The 18,656-nt window shown below is 37.5% G+C and overlaps 2 protein-coding genes and 1 non-coding gene across 5 annotated transcripts; 2 read left to right on the forward strand and 1 right to left on the reverse strand.

The window, feature by feature from the left end:
- Positions 1-442: 442 nt before the first annotated feature.
- Positions 443-4,662, reverse strand: LOC116258031 (uncharacterized). The gene is made up of 4 exons (XM_031635092.2): positions 4,030-4,662; positions 2,970-3,210; positions 1,091-1,208; positions 443-950 (listed from the first exon to the last, which is right to left on the reverse strand). The coding sequence occupies exons 1-4, from the start codon at positions 4,557-4,559 to the stop codon at positions 859-861; spliced, it is 981 nt and encodes a 326-aa protein (XP_031490952.1). The 5' UTR covers positions 4,560-4,662; the 3' UTR covers positions 443-858.
- Positions 4,663-4,761: 99 nt separating this feature from the next.
- On the forward strand, positions 4,762-4,843 carry TRNAS-AGA (transfer RNA serine (anticodon AGA)). The gene has a single exon. It is a non-coding gene; the product is annotated as a tRNA-Ser (tRNA).
- A 1,336-nt stretch (positions 4,844-6,179) lies between these two features.
- On the forward strand, positions 6,180-18,242 carry LOC116258095 (uncharacterized). 3 transcript variants are annotated; one of them, XM_031635212.2, is made up of 14 exons: positions 6,180-6,403; positions 7,581-7,679; positions 8,200-8,352; positions 8,453-8,679; positions 11,106-11,300; positions 11,548-11,640; positions 12,676-12,714; positions 14,248-14,337; positions 14,711-14,813; positions 14,924-15,004; positions 16,332-16,408; positions 16,665-16,745; positions 17,639-17,730; positions 17,887-18,242. In XM_031635212.2, the coding sequence occupies exons 2-14, from the start codon at positions 7,583-7,585 to the stop codon at positions 18,008-18,010; spliced, it is 1,452 nt and encodes a 483-aa protein (XP_031491072.1). In that variant the 5' UTR covers positions 6,180-6,403; positions 7,581-7,582; the 3' UTR covers positions 18,011-18,242. The 3 variants fall into 3 exon arrangements, with proteins under 3 accessions (XP_031491072.1, XP_031491071.1, XP_031491073.1); XM_031635211.2 differs by having other exon boundaries at positions 6,180-6,363; XM_031635213.2 differs by having other exon boundaries at positions 6,180-6,363; positions 8,456-8,679.
- Positions 18,243-18,656: the final 414 nt, after the last annotated feature.

Below are 18,656 nucleotides of genomic sequence, written 5' to 3' on the forward strand. Positions count from 1 at the left end.
CTATTATTATATTCAAATCTGGGGCCAATCCAAACAACATCAGACGATGATCAGCATCTGAAGTTTTGTACACATAAAAAGTTTTAGTATGAACGAAGAGTTCTCTACCGGAATCTGAACAAGTCAGATTTGGTAGACAAGTAGTCCGGACTTGTTTATACACATTTCCAAGCAGATCTCTATCCCCTTAGAGATCCATGCAAACAGGGTCTTAAAAAAGGTTTCCAGATTTCCCACATCTTCAGTTCATTATCACAACTGAGCTTGCTAAGCAAGAAATTGGGGCAAGTACCCCTTCCCAAGAGTTGCTGTATCCAAAAGATAGCAGTCAATTTACTAGCCAAAAGTTTATATTACGACCAGTTAACAGCATAACATATTGAAATTAACAGAACAAATTTTCCAGCTTTACACTTTCTGATGCACAAAATGGCACCTCGCATAAGAAATTGTTACAATTTAAGATTAAAACGATAGTGCATGTTGTACAGCAAATAGTCTCATGTCTGCTACAACAAACTAATTAATAACAATTGTCAACAAAACAGAGACCAAATTGACTGCCAAAAAAAAAATCTGTCAGGCTACAACAACAAAATAATGTATTCTACAGTTCTTTCAGAAATCCCACAACACGAAAAAGCTGGACATATTGTTACAACTGCACCCGCATATGCTAGAACGGCAGGCTAGAGTTCGGACCTCTCTAACACCGAAATTGTTGTAGAAAAAATGAGTTCTTCACCTTGCACAATAAAAAGAATTACCAAGACGAACTTGCCCAAATCTTAACTACAGCTCTAGTGCACAAAATTGCAGGACGGTTCTAGTGCACAAAATTGCAGGACCCAATGGCCTTCAAAGTACAATTGCAGCTTTCTCCTGTGAAGTATTTGGAGCAGGAAAAGAAATCAAGGGCTCGTAGTGGTCAGCGCCAGCACCACACCATCCTGCAGGTATGCGGGAACCAGTTAGCTCGGAACCCATTGATTTGTTGCCAGTCGGGAGAAGTATCATGTCAAAGAAGGGGCAGGATAACTTTGCTTATATGGTAAGCAACGCATAAATATGATAAAGCGAAACTGTCTACCTCTTCCTTTCATAAGTAGGAAAGCTGGTGGTTCAGAAATTTGACCCCGTGGACAATGTGGCAAGAAAAAGAGACAGCTGTCTTCTTCTATCATAGCATCTGACCCATGAGCTTGAACCTGCACAAGGAAAAATGAACCAAAAACGTTCAGCAAAGACATAATACACAACTATACTCAGAGCATTGTTGTAATCTTAAGTGGTATTGGAAAAAGAAAAAAATGCAACGCGACCAAGTCCAGTAAACAAATGAGTCGCTGCTGATTTATAAGACAGAGAATTCACGTTGTACCAGTTTTCTGACCCTGAGCAACTGGTTAAGTCGAGAATCAGATTGCCAACTCTTCGAAGTTTCAAATAAGGTATATCAATAAATAAATTTAATCGGATAAACCTGTTACATATACATATATAAGTTAATCCTTTATTCCTTTTTAACACTAAAAAGGTGTCAACGGGAAAGAATATAATGGAGTCGAAGTAGACATTAATTGCTCAAGACAGAAGTCAGGAATACAAACTGTGCACCTCCTTTGTCTCGTTATGACTATTCACAAGTGCATATTGCATCATAAAGTGTTAAGGATGCACCATAATGACATTTCACAGTTTCATTATGCATATTTTGAAGATTAGCATATCCATTCCCGGAGCTGGCTATCTAAGAAAACGTACTTCATTTGTTGACACTCAGTATCCTCTATAACTGATTAGGATTTCACAGACATGGCTTTAGAGTCTTAGACACCACCATACCTATGTCAATAGAAACAAATGTGAGACCATGATAAAAATTGCCATATGGCATCATATATTATTAATTTATAATCATATAATTAGCTATCAAGTATCAAGTAATTCCTTCTTTCATGATTTATCATTGGCATTGTTTTGTCTGGTACTGTCCAATGACCAAAATTAAGTTGATAATTTGCAAAGAGTAAAATGACAATTAAACACAGAAATGCATATGCAAGCAAGCACAAAAGCATGTCCTTGTTCTCTCACGTGTTCAGGAACTTGTTTCGTACGCCAAATTTTACAGAATTCTCATGCACAACCACCTACCAAATTCCATGTAATAAGGGCTCTTAAGCAAATTAGAAAAACTCATGGAATCTGAGCATCAGCAAGTCTGTGTCCTAGGAATATGAAAAAAAAGTCAGAGATGAATAAGGCTTACAGAATTTCTCAAACAGTGGAGAAACAAGGACCAGTTTTGGCTCTGTTCACATTCCGGATACAGTGAAACAATGAAACAAGGCACCATTTTTTGCTTCTAATTGCATGATGTCCTATAAGCAAAATCCATACATATATTTCCTTTTCTAAGTACGAGTTGCTTTCAGAGAAGAGGAAAAAGCCCTTTTCTTGTGGAAATTCCACTGCTCATTTGGAAAAGATTTTAGAAGTTAATTTGCTTCACCAAATTATACAGTAAATTTTGACTACTCATCAGAGTGCCAACAGCAAGGACTCAAGCATCCATACAAATCACAAGATCATTGTCATTTTTTGTTTATGTATTAGTAGCAACTATCTACTATTACAGAAAGGCTATCTCTAACAAGTGTCAATAAGGAGACAGAAGTAAGTATCGTCAATAAACCACCCATCAAGCATATTGAACATTGCAGCACTCATATCAAATCAATAAGTAGATTAGCCATAGAATGCAGTGGCTAAGGTCTAGCATAACAAAAATGCTACTGAGAACTGCTTCTAACTTCTAAGGAAGAACAGTATATATAAAAGATGATGACCTATTAGACGCATTAAATTCAAGCAGCCTTATGAAAAACAATCGTAAATATCTGTTCAGTTGATTTATCCTTCTAAAAATAAAATGGCAAATTAATTAATGGAAATAAAAATTTTACCACAAATATTTCCCTTCCAAATTCAGTAGCAAGGCTTTCCACTGCAATGTCGTCTCCAAATGCAGCAGCACGCCCCTCTGTATTTTCATCTACTGCCAACAACCCATCTTCCGTGTATTGCAAAGTAATAATGTCATACTCATCATCTGCAGAACCTGAGACGGACATGAACTTGACCCAACTTGGACCATCATCAACAGCAATGCCCCTTTCCTTGTATATGGATTCTGCAGCAGACTCTCTTCACAAAAAGGTAATAAATACACATGGAAAAACGTTAATAAAGCCAATGAAATTAAATAATATACATATTAATACAAGCGACTAACTCAGCAATCACCAAGATGTTTCTCAGTAACAACTACGTCAATCTTTGATCCACCATTTAAATGAAGCAAATAAAGAATATAAAGCACTGATACTCTGACACGAGACGGATAAAGTAATTTCAATATAAAAAATATCAAACAACCAATTTTCATTAAACAATAAGGGCCTGTACAGTGTCAACTTCCAAGGTAGCTTCTCGCTGGAGGCCATTTCTCACTCAAAACTAAAATACGTTGGTATTTCTTGGATACAAATTGCATGTCAATATATATCTAGGTGAACAACTTCCCGTATTTCAAGGAATTAGTCACTTCAACAATCTGCGGCAAGTATACCTTTGGACAAGCTAGGAGATCAAGATCTGATCATTGTATGGGAAGCCTTATTCTTCGAAACGCTATAAATCCTAGTTCCAAAATGACAAGCCTATTTTCCCAAAAGATTGAAATTTAGTTCTCAGAAGCCTAAGAAGACCCAAAACCTTCATGTGCGAAGGATTTTAGCAAATCATGAATGCTGAAACAGAGAAACCCCAAATACCGTTCTTCTCAGACTTAATCGAGACAATCACCAATTTCTCTTCAACATGCATGATTCACATACCACAGTTTCCAATCCGAATCATCAGTTAATCAGAAGAGGAAACGCTACATGGATCAAGAAATCAAAGAGAAAACCGACAAGGAAGAAACCAAAACAAACGGAACACAGCGACCGCGAGGATGCTTACCTCTGCAACCCAAGATCGACGAGCTCCGAGATGGCCGCGTCGAGCTCCTCGCGTTCCACCTTTCTCGCCAGTAGCTTCACCTCCTGAACGACGTGCACCCCCCACCCCGTCCGCAGGTCCGGCGAATAAAGGTGCCGGACGGCCTCATCAACTCCCGCCCTCGCGATGACCCCGGACACCAGGTCGGCCTCGAACCGGCCAACCGTCCGTCGGCGGAGATCCCTGGCGGAGACCTTCGACAACGATAAGCCCATGGCAATACGGGCGGCGGAGAAGAGGCAGTTGCCATCGGCCTGGACGTCGCCGCCGTGGAAGAGTCGGAAGGTGGCGGAGATGGAGGGGTCGGAGGGGTGCTTCCAGAGGACGCCGCGGGAGGAGAGTTGGGAGAGGGATCGGCGCTGCTGGTCGTCGAGGCCGTCGACGGACTCCCAGTCGACGGCGGCGGAGGAGGGGAGGTGGGGAACTGGGGAGAGGGAATGAAATGGGTCAGGGAGAGTGGACGATGGAGGGCCGCACAGCAGCTTCCCCATCGGAGCAGCGGCTTCCTGATGACGGGGAGGAAGGAGAGATTTCGATCTCCCGGTCGGAAAAATGGCGGAGAGAGGAAGAGAGGGGCGGCTTTGGCCGTTAGGGTAACGGATATAGGGTCGAAAGCAGGACGTTATTTCGGGGAAGGTTCTTTTCGGTTTTTCTTTTAGTAGAGAAATTTTGAAACTCCCACAGCAACATTGAGTGGACGTGCCGGAGTGGTTATCGGGCATGACTAGAAATCATGTGGGCTCTGCCCGCGCAGGTTCGAATCCTGCCGTCCACGCCTCTTTTATTTTTTTCATTTTTGTTCCCGTCACTTGTTCACTTGCATTTTCAGAATTCTTGTACCATTCACTATTAAAAAACATGCATTCAAAAAATTTATCAATCACCAAACTGGGTCTTTGATATCCTTGAATCTTGATTCTACAATTCAAATTTTAGTTTTAGCTTTCCTTCGTTATGTGTTTGTTAAAACATGAATTAAAATTCTAAAGTTGATGAACTAAGTCTCTTCTTTTGATTCTAGAATTGAAAAGAATGTGTTTGTGAAAACATGAGTTAAAATTCTAAAATTGATTAACTAAAACCATCATAACATGTGTTATAAAGAGCAATGAAAGATTTCTAAAATTCTTGAATCATAATTCAAAATTTTAAGGTAGAATCGCGATTCTGAAAATTTTGATTCAATAATAAATTCCGTAATCAAAATTATTGTTTGTTGGTACAATTTCCATTTTATACAAAATGATGATTTTTAATTCTATAACTCCACATTTCCCCTCATCAAACATCCCCTAAGCAACTTTGACATATTTACAAGTGGGCCGTTTAGCTTTGTACAGTAATTCACAAACAATCAAAACATTGAAATATATATACTTTAAATAACGAGTTGTTGACAATATTTAATCCTCCTTTAGTGATTGTAGAGATAATAAGATTCCAGAGGGACATGTAAGGTTAATTCACAATCCAAATCCGATAATTTCAAATTCACTTTTGAATCTGAATATGGCTTTTAAATCAAATCCAACAATATGTTTAACTTTCGAAATGCATATATTTGTTTAAAAATAAATGTGGTATGATCTGAATCTATATCCAATCGAATACTTAATTAAGTTTGAACTCGAGTCTTAAGTCCTTTCTTAAAATTAGACTTCGATATGATTTCTTAATTAAGTGTTAAAGTGTTTTTGTACATTGAACTTTTTCAAAACAATTCAATCAAATAAAATCGAAATCCGATATTCATATCGTTTAGCTGCTATCCAGTTGTCTTATAATTTTTAAAAAATGATATTTTGACTGTGTCAAAATTTAAAAACTTGTGGCTTATGACACCCCTTTAACCATGGTTAAAGCAAATAAAAACAACTATTAAAGCAAAAATCTTCAGGTTTATTTTAAAGCAATGAACTTTTGTCTTCACACCAACTAACCATGGTTAAATAAATGAAAAATTTAAAAAGCATAAAATATTTGGGACGGACTCGTTACGGATATGCCAAAGATTATATATATATATCCGCTTAGTCTCTGGGTCCCCCAGTCTCCACCTCAACCGTCCGATCTTTATGACATCCGACGGTGTACAGTAACCCCTAGACACTCTCCCCTTCTGTCAACCTACAGTACGAACACATCCTTCGCTCTCTTCTCTCTTCCAAGTCCTCTCTTTTGCTGCTTCCCTGTCCATCTCTCTCTATCGCTCGCTCGCTCGCGCGCTCGCCTTTTCCTTGGCTGATAGAACGCTGGAGACGAAACCCGAATTCTCTGCACGGACCATCGCCGGGGGTAGAGACTTTTCTTCGTGTTCTTCAATATTGTCATTCCGGTGTGCTCTTGTTTGCGTTAATCATCTGCATTTCTTGTTTTGATAATCAATGGTTCGAGAAATTTATCGCTTTATTTTCTTCCTCCTTCTTAAAGAGTGAGGAGGAAAGGTGTGGTTGGTCGCATTTCTTATCTCTCCTGAATTATTCCTCTTCTTTTGCTAATCTGTAATTGGAGGTTATATTCTATGTGGGCGATGTAGTTTCACTTGGCTGGTGGATGGTAGGGACCGTGCCCGGTTTACTTGGGTTCTTTCTTGGGCCATTTTCTGGTTAGTCGAGGCAAATAAATGGCTGAAATAGTTATTTCTAGGGTTAACCTTCTACGACATTTTGTATTAGCTGAAGTCGTCACTATACGGAGAAATTAAGTCATTAGAATAGGACGTTGATGTCTATCATTCGGACAATTCGAAATCGCAACCTCCGACGAAACTGCAAGCTGAGTAATTATCATCTCCTGACAGTTAGAAAACAATACATATTTTAAATTTATTTTCGCACGGATCATCAAAATGGCATCATTTGATTGATTATACTCTTTCACTAGCGAGGAAATTGCACATCCTTTTTTTGTTGGTTTGATCAAGAAAATAAGGTCAATCGATTTTGGCTTTAGATACTCACGACTGCGATAAAGAATGTAGAACTTATTCATCTTAAAAATGCCTCATTACTAAATATGCTGATGATCAGTTTATCATATCATGTGGTTTTTCATTTTGTATCAATCCGTTACTGTTTTGTTTTCATCTCTTTGTGTTTTGGTTGTGGGTTTTTTGTTTGCTGCTGTTGTATTGGTTTCTGGAGAGCAGGATAAATTCGTCAGATCTAAATTTTTTTATTGCTTATCAATTCTCTTTACAAAATTTTGGAAGAGTTATTTTCATCCCACCAGCTTTTGCAATAAAAAGTTGTATATTGTCATTCTTAAAGGAGTGCATAGCCTTGTTGATTTATCACCTTTCTACTCTCTCAATAAGACATTACTAATTGTTTTCATTATCTTTTTTGATATGTGGATGTAAGAAATGGTTAGTAAATCTTTATCTTTCAAGTGATATGCATCACATGATTCACATGGATGGCATAAACATGCTGTTTGCAGTTTGCACCTTGTTATTTATGTATTTTGGCTCTGATAGTTATTGTCTAACTTAAACTTTTTGTACTCTTCAGGTATGGCTGACCCTCAGGACGTGTCAAATGAAATAGGATGGTATGTACTTGGTGGAAATCAAGAACATGTAGGCCCCTATGCTGTCTCTGAGTTGCAAGGTTAGTCCTCTGGTTTATAGAAATTCTATTTATGATGCTGCTAATGAAGGTATGGAATGAGGTGCAAATTATGGGTGCCTGTTGTATTGACTTACTTTGATGTTTGAACCTACAGTTGAGTCTGTCTTTTATGAATCTAATGACAATGCTTAGGGCATGCTACTCAACAAAGTATTGTGCCTTTATGGGCTCATTCTTAGTGAGATTCTTTGGAAAAAATCCATCTCAAATAACAAGCAGAGATTGCTATCATCCCAAGATGGGTATTTTGCCCACTTTGAACCAATCTTTCATATTTGTGGCCCTCTATTTCACTTTGATCTAGAAGCAGTTGACCTTTCCTCTCATGTTTTCATATTTTTTTTTTGGGTTTATAGCATGTTCCATTCAGATGCTTCGAACAAAAAGAAATTATGGCCTTCACAGTGTATTTGGAAATGTTTGGTGGACAATAATGACTGGCAAGAAAGTTGATGCTATTATCAGTTGGTTCACTGGGTGTTATGTATTGTGATTGTAGAGCACTTTATGAATGGTTACGTATCAGAAAGTACACTCCTTTGGTCTAATGGGAGAAGTGAATGGATGCCTCTAGCTTCAATTCCTGAGTTATTTGCTAGTTTTCCTTCACGAGAGCCCTTTCCTGGCCCACAGCTTGATGATACTACTACAGGTGAATACCATCCCCCAGTTACAGATGAACAAATTCTGGTTCTTTTTTCCCTTTTTCTTGTTGGGTCTGAGTTACACAAAACTGATTTTCATCCTTACAGAAGGCTCTGGTAACACTAATGAATTCCACAAATGGCAAAAGGAGATTAGAGCTGAGCCTGTACCAAATGGTTCTGAATTGGGCACTGAGACTGCAGGCTTGCTGGAAGATGCTGCTGCAGATTATGATGACAGGCCTCAAACACCATCAGATGGGGAAGAAGAATTCACAGATGATGATGGCACAAGATACAAGTGGGACCATGGTCTTAGAGCATGGGTTCCTCAGGTGGCTTTTCTGTACATAATTGCTTACATGTTTGTTTTCTCTGTGATTTTTGCTGATACCACATGCGTAGACACCTGTGAGATTGATGGTCTTACCTGCATATATTCTGGTGGGCTTCTGTTGTAAGATTTGCTGCTTCATTTTACTCTGTGTAAGTGCAGTTGACCTGTGAGGTCATCTTCATTAGGTAAACAATCTTCTATTTGGTCCAAATGATTTGTAGATGACATGGTATGCCCTTGCAGAAATAAGATATGATTTACCTATGTGTGTTTTTATGAACACAGGCAAGACATAATCCTAACTTGGTCTTATGTGAAAATGTCCTAATTTATTAATCGTATGTGTGAAAGACTCCATCTTACTTGTGGGTTGTGCTAAGAGGGTAGGGTAGCGCAGAGGTAAAAGAGGGTAGGGTATTGCAAAGGTAAAAGATGCTATTTGGCTCTATTTGGTCTCAGTTCTGCAATCTTGGAAACCATCTTACTGTATTGGCATGAGGGAGAACTTATCTTGTAGATTCTCACTTTTACAATCGTTGCACAAGCACAAAAATTTCTTGGCACTAAATTTGTATATGAGATTTGAACTTTTGGGACGTGACAATAGCTTTGGATTTAAGAAGGAATGTTGATGTTGATGCGGAAGAACCATATTCATCAATACAAATTGCATAAATATTTTAACTGGGACAAGTACATGAGTAACGCAAAACCACCCATGTCAAAGTTGCCTAGCTTGGCTGATTGGATGTAATATATTCTTTCTCAGAGACGATTGGTGTGGAATCATCATGATCATATGAGAATTTCCATGGAAAAGTAGTGGGCTGTACTCTAGAGCATGGTAGAACTTTAATGGTGGGCAGCAACAAAAACGGAAGCAGAATCACTAGCAGAAAAAGAGATCATGATGCATTTGTTATGTGGTATCATCGGGCAAGTCGGCATGGCAAAGCTGAGCAGAACACCCGAACAAAGGGAACATGTCCTCATGCTGTAATGGTGGGCAAAATGAATGATGACAAGACTTAGCATGAACTGTCTAACATCTAAGGCTTTTTTATCAGAATTTTGCTATGAAGATGAATTTTAACTTTTTAAGTATACCAGAGAGATGTATCAGAAAAGTTACTATCAGTTTCTTTTCCGGAGTTTAGTATTCCAATTCAAGGGATGTTGCATGTGAAATTTGAATTGCAAGTCTAGACCATTGCCAGTCTGGCAGTTTTTGCTTCTTAGGAATTGTAATGCCTAGTTAATAGGAGTGATTTAGTAACTAGTTTTTTGAGCATGTGGATGGAACTAATGGACTGGGGAAATCCATCTCTTAAAATAATACGTGATCTCAAGCCTATGCCTGATGTTAGATTAAGCTAGGGTTTGCCACACCCTATGGAGTCAAATATCCTCTCAGTTGGATGATGGTACAAGGATGGTGCACTGGGGGAGTTGGACACCTGGGATATACTGATATATAGGTTTACATCCTCTAGGTGTTGTAGGGCCTAAATGGGATATATTTACGATTGAGAAATTGCAATTAGGGGGCAAATTTGCTGCTTTTGTTGCCATCAGCCTAGTCGTAGAAAGCAGTCACTGTCAAAACATGGAAAACCTTTTTAATTGAAAAGATATATAAGCATGTATGGCATTTTGATTATATGTACCTGTTATCACTTCACTGATTTGTTTGGTAAAAATCAATTTTTCCTTTTTTCTTTATGACGTATCAGACTATTTGTGAGGTGCCTTTCTTTGATTATATGTGGCTGCTATGTTTGGTAAAAATCAGATTTCCTTTTTTCTCTTGATGATGTACCAAACTTATTTGTGAGGTGCCTTTCTTCATTGAAAAATATTAGATATGCTATTTAGTTGGTGCGGATAAGAAAGTTGATAGGTTCAAATGGAGGTTGTTACAGGCTGTATGTTTCTCTCATAATGCAGGAATCTACTAGAGTAAGAAACTATTGACTGACATAGACAAATAACTAATATGTTAAAATGTACAAGGAAAGTGAAAAGTTGAAGAGGGTAGTCAGATCCACCCAATCTCAGTGAAGAGTGTAATCATGAGAAGCACTAGAAGAGAAGGTCTAACATGTGCTCATCCTTGGAGAATGAATATACATGTTCGTGAAATTAGGGTGATTAGTGATTACTGTATGGTGTATCAAGCAATGAAAACTGTCAGTGTATATTCTAAAGTTTGTTAACGTCAATGATTTTGAGAAGATGGGTACCAGAAACAGTAATCATAAATTCATAATATAGGTGATACTGGCTTGTAATCTTATATAAAATTGATTGATGAAGCTTTGGTTGGCTTTTGTTAACTCGGGATGCTTTTATTATTTACTTGGTAACCTTTTCATCAATTTTTTTCTGAATCCTTTCAATTGATCACTTTGATAATGTAAACAGGATGAGCCTTTTGGTGATATAAAAAATTATGCAGTTGAAGAGATGACTTTCTTGGATGAAGAGGAGGTCTTTCCCACAACTGGGACTAAAGGTTCACCCTCTGATTTGGAAAAGAATTCTCAAGACAATGTTGAAACACAATCCACAGATTCCACAAAGAAGAGGAAAGAACCAGAAAAGAATAGTGATAAAAAGGTAATTTTCTATGTCATGCTGTCCGTATATTTTTTTGGTTTTCTTTCCTAGTTAACGTGTCATATTGACATAGTATTGCAAACAAACAGATTTTTTTGACTGTAGATTGACTGGTTTAGATTTGAAGAAATTGTCTGTTTTGTAAATACAGATGAGTGGATCTGTGATACTAGGTTGAAGACGTGCACTGATAATGGAATAATGGAGACATACCTGACACATTCAAGGTCTTCATCTTACTTTACAGGAAGCCAATAAGCAACCAGATGGCTGGTTCGAGCTGAAGGTCAATACACATGTCTATGTTACTGGATTGCCTGATGATGCAACTCTCGATGAAGTAAGTATTTCTTGCTGTTGAGTATGTTTTTTTTTTCAATTTTTTTCCCATTTGCTTTTTTAATATGATTGATGACTAAAAACAGGCTGTAAGCTGCTATTTTGCATGTGCTTTATAAGTCTACAACTATTATCCTGTCACTCCTGTGTATGTTATTGAGTTACTGCTTTACTTGTTTCTTAGAGCATTTCGTTGCTGGTGCCTGTGATGGTGTCATGACTGTTATTTTCTCATGGATGCCTCTAGTTGTTTTGGTTAGGCACTTCTATACCTAGTCTTTTCTGAGCTTGACCGGTGTTAGTGCAGTTACCTGTCATAGTCTTTTATCATTCAGTTGTTTGGCTCTCAGCAACATCCTCTGGTTCAGCATATGGTACCGAAGTGGAGTATCCAAGCTAAAGGTGAACGTACTGTTATTATACATTAGGAACGTGAGCCAATCTAATCTGCCCAAGTGCATAATTTGGTTCTAGGATCTAGTCCCATGACTTCTATGTATGAGAAAATACAGATGCTTCTGTTTGTACTAGTTCTTGAGAAAGGATGGATTCAATTTATGTTTGTTTATGTACAAGCTCTCAGATTCTAGTGCATGTGATCTAGAAGCTTCCAGTCAGAATTCATGTATAAAAGAATGGTCATCCTGATCAGACCTACACACACACACCTTTGACACCTTAATTGCTTTTATTGTAGATCATCTTGGACTAACAGGATTGATAATTGGACTTTGGGTACTTTCAGTTCTTGTGGCAATTGGATATTTCAGATCTCTTACACCGCTTTAGCTCCTATACCATAGGTTACTTGTATTAACTATCAGCAGCCATGGAAGTGCATTACTTGTCTCAGAGCTCTTGTATTATTATCATGTGCATTTTGTTAAGCTGTTGTAACTTGACTTTTAATCTCATCTGGTTGGTTATGTGTTTTAACTTAGGACATATGCATTGTGTCTCTGTTTTTTACCTTAAAATGGGTTAGGACGGGTTCTTCATATCCACAATGGTAATGGTGTAGTTTGTGAACTTGCAGGTAGTGGATGTGTTCTCAAAATGTGGCATCATCAAAGAAGTGAGTAGCTTATGAATGGTTTGCTGCACCTAGACGAACATCTGTTTATATGTATTTATACATATATGTAAACCTTCTTACATTGGTGTTGTTTGTAGATACTCTGATTTTTGGGAACTATACTGTTACACTTATGTTATAATAATTATGTATATATATGAATATGTGTTTAATTGTTTATTATATACTTTCTCTATAAAGCTGTGATTTGGTGGCCAGAGTTAGAAGTCGTGATTTTCCTCCAGGGGCATGAAGGTAGTTTGCCTTATGATACAGCCAATGTTATCATTGTTGGCCCCTTACCACAAAAATTTGGGTTGATGCATGGGTTTTCAAGTATGAGTTGACATGCAGCCTGTGTGGTCGATTCAGCTCATTATTGGCTGATATTCTAAGAAACTAAATAAAACCTTTTATGCTTTTCTTAATTAAGAAGATGATGGATATGTTCTGATGTGTATTGGATGAAACAGCGTATCCTGAGGTTTCCTATACGAGATGGAAAATGATATTGACAAAATGCAGCTGTTTCATCATTTGTTTTGGTAGATTTGAACTGCAAGCATCAATGTAATCTATGCATGTGTCATTTTTTATTCTATAGTAATCTAAGTGTAATGTCTTGAGGATAAGTGAGTAGTACTTATTAACCCCCCTAAAGTGATTTTCCCGATGCATGGACTCTCTGAATTATGTTGTTGGAAGAAGTCTTAGTTCTTGTTGGATTGAGCATGCAAACAAGGATCCATTCCATGGCTGAAACTCAAAACGAAAGAACAGGAAGGAGGAGAGCTTCAATTTCATCAAGTTCAATTAATAGATTAGGAGTCCGACAATTTGATTTTCAGACAAAGAAGTGAAGATTTGATTGCCAAAGGCCAAAGTTTTAGTGGGTGTATGAATTGCACTGCGGAAATGCTTGTTGAAGTTATTGAGCTCATACCAACATCAAAATTTTGGATCTGAGCAAACCTACATAGACAAGTGGCTGCAGTACTACCTAGTCGTCTACTGTATTTTGGTACTGGTTCAGAAGACCAATACCATGGAGTCTTGCTTTATATATGTAGGAGCTGGAACAGGCACTTTACAGTTTACACTTTACAGTTTCTAGTCTTTCTACCACATACATAGATGCACATACACCATATATATATTTGAAATCATTTTTTAATCTGGTCGTTTTTCATGTTGTCCTACTTTATATTAAAGATAGAGTTGCTGCTTATCAGGCATACGACGTACTAGTGGTCTTGCACTTCAGAATTTTAAACTATATTTTGTGGATTTCAACAAGCATGTTCTTCAAATTACTGTGTAAATTAGTGCACGCTAACACCTCTCGCTTTTTCTTTGTTTGCCTCCGCTGGGTGTGTGTCTTTTCTCTTTTCCTTTATTCGTAAAATTTCTGGCCTACATACAGTTGGCTGATATACTTTTGCTTCCTATTGTTAAGTGTATTCATGACCATAAACTATATAAACTTTTTTTTTTGTCATCAGTTCATTAATTTGATTGTTATTCTCATTTTAGGATCCTGAAACTAAAAAGCCTCGTGTGAAACTGTATGTTGACAAAGAGACAGGCGGGCAAAAGGGTGATGCACTAGTAACTTATTTAAAGGTATTATTGAATGGCACCAATACTAGAGTTAGTGTTTAATCTCTCTCTCTCTCTATATATATATATATATGCATTCCTAAAATGTGCGTGCTTGGTTTTATGAGGTCTATGAACCTTACCCTGGGCTGTCTCGTTGGTATAAGCAGATGAGTTACAAGTTGCCACAAGTAGAGTAACTATTTAAATAAGTGAATGGCAACTATTGGTTTGACTGAAGTTGCTTTACATGTGGTAACTTGTAAGTCGTATCAGATTGATTGAGTGGCTGGTATTCATAGCCCCATATTTCTTGTTGCACATATTTTAGGAGCACTATGTTGATTATTTAAATATGTTTCTATTTTGACTTTTCGCTTTCTGTTGTATCCTGTAGGAACCTTCAGTTGATTTGGCAATTCAAATTTTGGATGGTACAGCGTTTCGTCCTGGTGCACCACATTGTATGTCTGTTACCCGTGCTAAGTTTGAACAGAAAGGTTATCTGCGCTTACTTTTATCATTTTATGACTTTCTTTGTCCTGTATGACTTGTTATTTATTTTAGCAATTAAAATGGTAGCCTGTCTTACTTTAGATCATGTCTGCAGGAGAGAAGTTCATTGCTAAACAATTAGATAAGAAAAAGAAAAAGAAACAGAAAAAGCTTGAACAGAAGATTCTTGGCTGGGGTGAGCTTTTTTATTTATTTATTTTTCTGTATACCTTTCTACTGCATGTTTGATTGTGTCTATGTATTTAAGTAACTGTAGGAGTTATTTCATGTGGGATTGGGAAAGCTAAGATACCATTTGATTTAAAAATTGCTATAGAAAACTGAAATTATTAGACATAACCTTTCCCTTTTTGCTTCTTTTGACAACTTATTTTGCAACAATGTCTAGAAGCTTTTCTTCTCAAATAATTGAACTGATATTAGCTGGGAATATGAGTATATTATTCTTTCTACAAACAAATTCATACTCTTAGCCACATTATCCTGTCACCCTGAAAATGGGTTGCACATGAACCGGGAACATTGGTGTTAGCATGTTGAGCTCCAGTATAATCGTGGTGTTGTTGTATTATGTATACCAATGCAGTTGATATAGGCCAGCATCTATGATTTATTTACTAGGTTATGTCAACTTTATGAATATATGGATGGTTTTTCTGTTGCTTGATATTGAAATTTATTATATTTGTTGAAGCTGTTCTTAGTAAGGGGAACATCTGATATTCATGCTTACTGTTCGCAGTCTAGTTCCTCTTTCCTATTTCTAACATAATGAAAATGTTTGTATTATTTCTCACCTATCTTTGGTGTTTGTGCAACATGAACCATACACACATACACATATATAATGTAGATAATGTTTCCAAATTACATGAGCTTCTGATGTATACATGAATTGCTGATGTTTTTTCATAAGCTCTTGGGTATTTTCTGCATGAGTTGCAGAACGAAGCAAATTTTGAATCTCTCTGGCTGTGCTGAGTACTTGACTAAATGAAGCCTTTTACTTATATCTCTTCATAGTTCATCTATGCAGTGTGCTCTTCGAAGGCATGATGTTGTTCTTGAGAACTGTCTTTTGTGAAGTATGCATTCAAATATCTGCCAATTATGCTGTTGGCAGTTTTGTTCATAGCATGTGGAAGCAATTCCAAAATGGGAATATAGTGCTTTTGCACATTAAAAATTCTTTATTTCATTTAAAACTTTATTTTGCATTACCAGTGGATAATTTGCAGAATCAGTACTTCAAGGCTTTCACTGTGCATCCTTAGTGTACGGCCTTTGTTCACTTAGTTCTTTTACCTAAACTAGAGTTAAATAAAAGATTGTTGACCTTTGCTGAAGAAATTAAAACCAATGTACTGAAAAGAAAGGGCCCACTTCTTTGAGACATAAAAACACCTATTTGAGAGGCTGAGCATTCTTGGCCGTGCTTTTAGTTTGTTCTGAATCCTTGTTTTTGGAATAATCTTTCATGGTAAATGCTGTTCATTTGTCAGGTGGTCGTGATGATGCAAAGTTGTTAATTCCTGGTACAGTTATCCTCCGACACATGTTCACACCTTCTGAATTGAGGGTAAGCCTTTCTGGGGATCCATCTCTGTATGTGCATGTACCTGCATGGTGACATCAGACCGATGTTTGTGCTCATTTACCTAGGGCATGCATTCATCCATCCCTGTGCATGTGGAGATATTCATGCATACATTGTCTGGTAGGAATAGGATGTGAATGCATGCATGTATCCTTGCCTGCTCTTCTTTGTGTATGCATACATTGCTTACTGTCTGCAGATATTGAAGACTGTTGACGAGTTTTTCTAATTGAAATAGGATGATCCAAACATGCTTACGGAATTACAGGAAGATGTTACAGAAGAATGTGCCAAGATTGGTCCAATTGATTCAGTTAAGGTAAGAATTTTCTACATATTTTGAATTAATTTCCGGTATTGAATTTTCGTGTATGTATTACATGATTACAAGACTGATTTAATTGTGCTAGATTAGTAGATAAAAAATAGGAGCTGCCAATTTCTTGACGGAATCAATGTCCTTGGTTTTGCTACCATGAATTTAGGTTCCAGCTCCAGCTTTTTATCGTTTGGTATGTGCCATACCTATAAGGTGACTGAGTTAGTATTGATCTTTGAGCGTCCATTTTCTCAAGGGGATGACTGAGCTTGATTTTTGGCTTGTTGGGATGTTTCTCTTCTTAACAGTAAGACCTTTAATTTGTTGAAGCCCATTTTATTTTTCAAGAACAAGGTTACTTGTATAATCTCAGTTGGATTTGAAAGGCCATTTTAAGAACGCCACTTGGAGTGTCTCAGTTAGATCTTGGGAGGACCGTTAAGGTTTATTATTTGCCCGTCGCCGCACCCCCCGCACTCCCCCACTTCTTCCTCCTCCCCACCTTTTTTTTTCTATGTTTGAATCCATGTTTGAGTTACCTTAAAGAACATATTCATTGTTTAGTTCACGGTTTCAACCGATAAAGAGTATTTTTACAAAAAGAACTAGTAGTTGACTTGTCATATTACAGTCAGCAGCAGACAATTTTTTTTCACTGGATGATTGCTTGTTGTAAGGTACAACCTGGCTTTTTGGGCGTTTATAATCTTCCAATCCAACTTGTTGATCTTTCAAAACAGCTGGCCTTCCATATTTTTGAGCTATTTCCAGTTCAACTTATTAATAATTTCCAGATGTGGCACTTGTGTTCTTAGACCTGGTTGTGATGGTCGAAACACCCAACTTGCAAAAAGGTTACTTTCTTAAGCTGAGTGTGGTGGTTCTGACTTCAGGTATGCGAAAGTCATCCACAAGGTGTTGTGCTAGTGAGGTTCAAGGATCGAAAGGATGTTTTGAAGTGCATAGAGCTCATGAGCGGGAGATGGTAATTGAGTCTTCATTTATTGATTTGAATGCTCTTTCTTAGGGTTTCTTGCAAGTGAAAGCGCGGTCTCTCTGTTATCTGGAAAACTATGACGACAGAAGATTCAAGTAAACACACCCTTAATTTCTCAGGGCATTGTAATTTTTGCTGTCTCAGGTTTGGGGGTAAGCAGATACATGCGAGTGAGGATGATGGTTCAGTAAACCATTCCAAGATTCGTGATTTGGATGCGGATGCTGCGAGACTAGATCAGTTTGGTGCCGAACTTGAAGCTGAATAGCTGGTTGATTACATCTTCTTTTTTTATTTTCTTTTTCCGTGGGGAGCGCCTGGTTTTCATGTTGAACGATGATGGGCATTTCCTTTGTATTTAACAATGAAAATGATATGAATTAGGTCTTTTTAAGATGGATTATCCAGAGAAACAAGCTGCTTAATCCACTTACAAGCTCTAACCAGGTGCTGCTTTATACCACTGTGGCATTGCCAGCAACGGCTCTGTCACTTGTCTACTAGGTGGGGCTTGAGGCCATCAAAGAAAGAAGAGTTCAGTAATGTAGAGTACATCTCTTGGCAGTTTTTTTTGTTCGGAATGCACCTAGTGACATTTGTAACTTGTTGGGCTGGTGGACTAGTGAAAGTCCGGTAATTAGTCTGACTATATGGGTGTTATTTCTTTGGACTGCAAATAGTGGCAGTAGATGCTATTTTGGGAATTGAATGGAGTAAACACAAGTTTTATCAAGTCTTAAAGGTTGGGAAAAAATAATTCATTCTGAGCAGCGTTAATTTAAGTTGACAACTGACAATTCAAAATCAATTTACATAGTTTGACAAGTTTATATGTGTTGGCACGTTCAAAATGAGTAAAATTAATTTTAGTTTGGGACCAAATTTTCAAGGTTTTTTTTTTCTTTTTAAAATTA

This window comes from Nymphaea colorata, chromosome 7 (genome assembly GCF_008831285.2).
Source record: "Nymphaea colorata isolate Beijing-Zhang1983 chromosome 7, ASM883128v2, whole genome shotgun sequence".
Classification (NCBI taxonomy): Eukaryota; Viridiplantae; Streptophyta; class Magnoliopsida; order Nymphaeales; family Nymphaeaceae; genus Nymphaea; species Nymphaea colorata.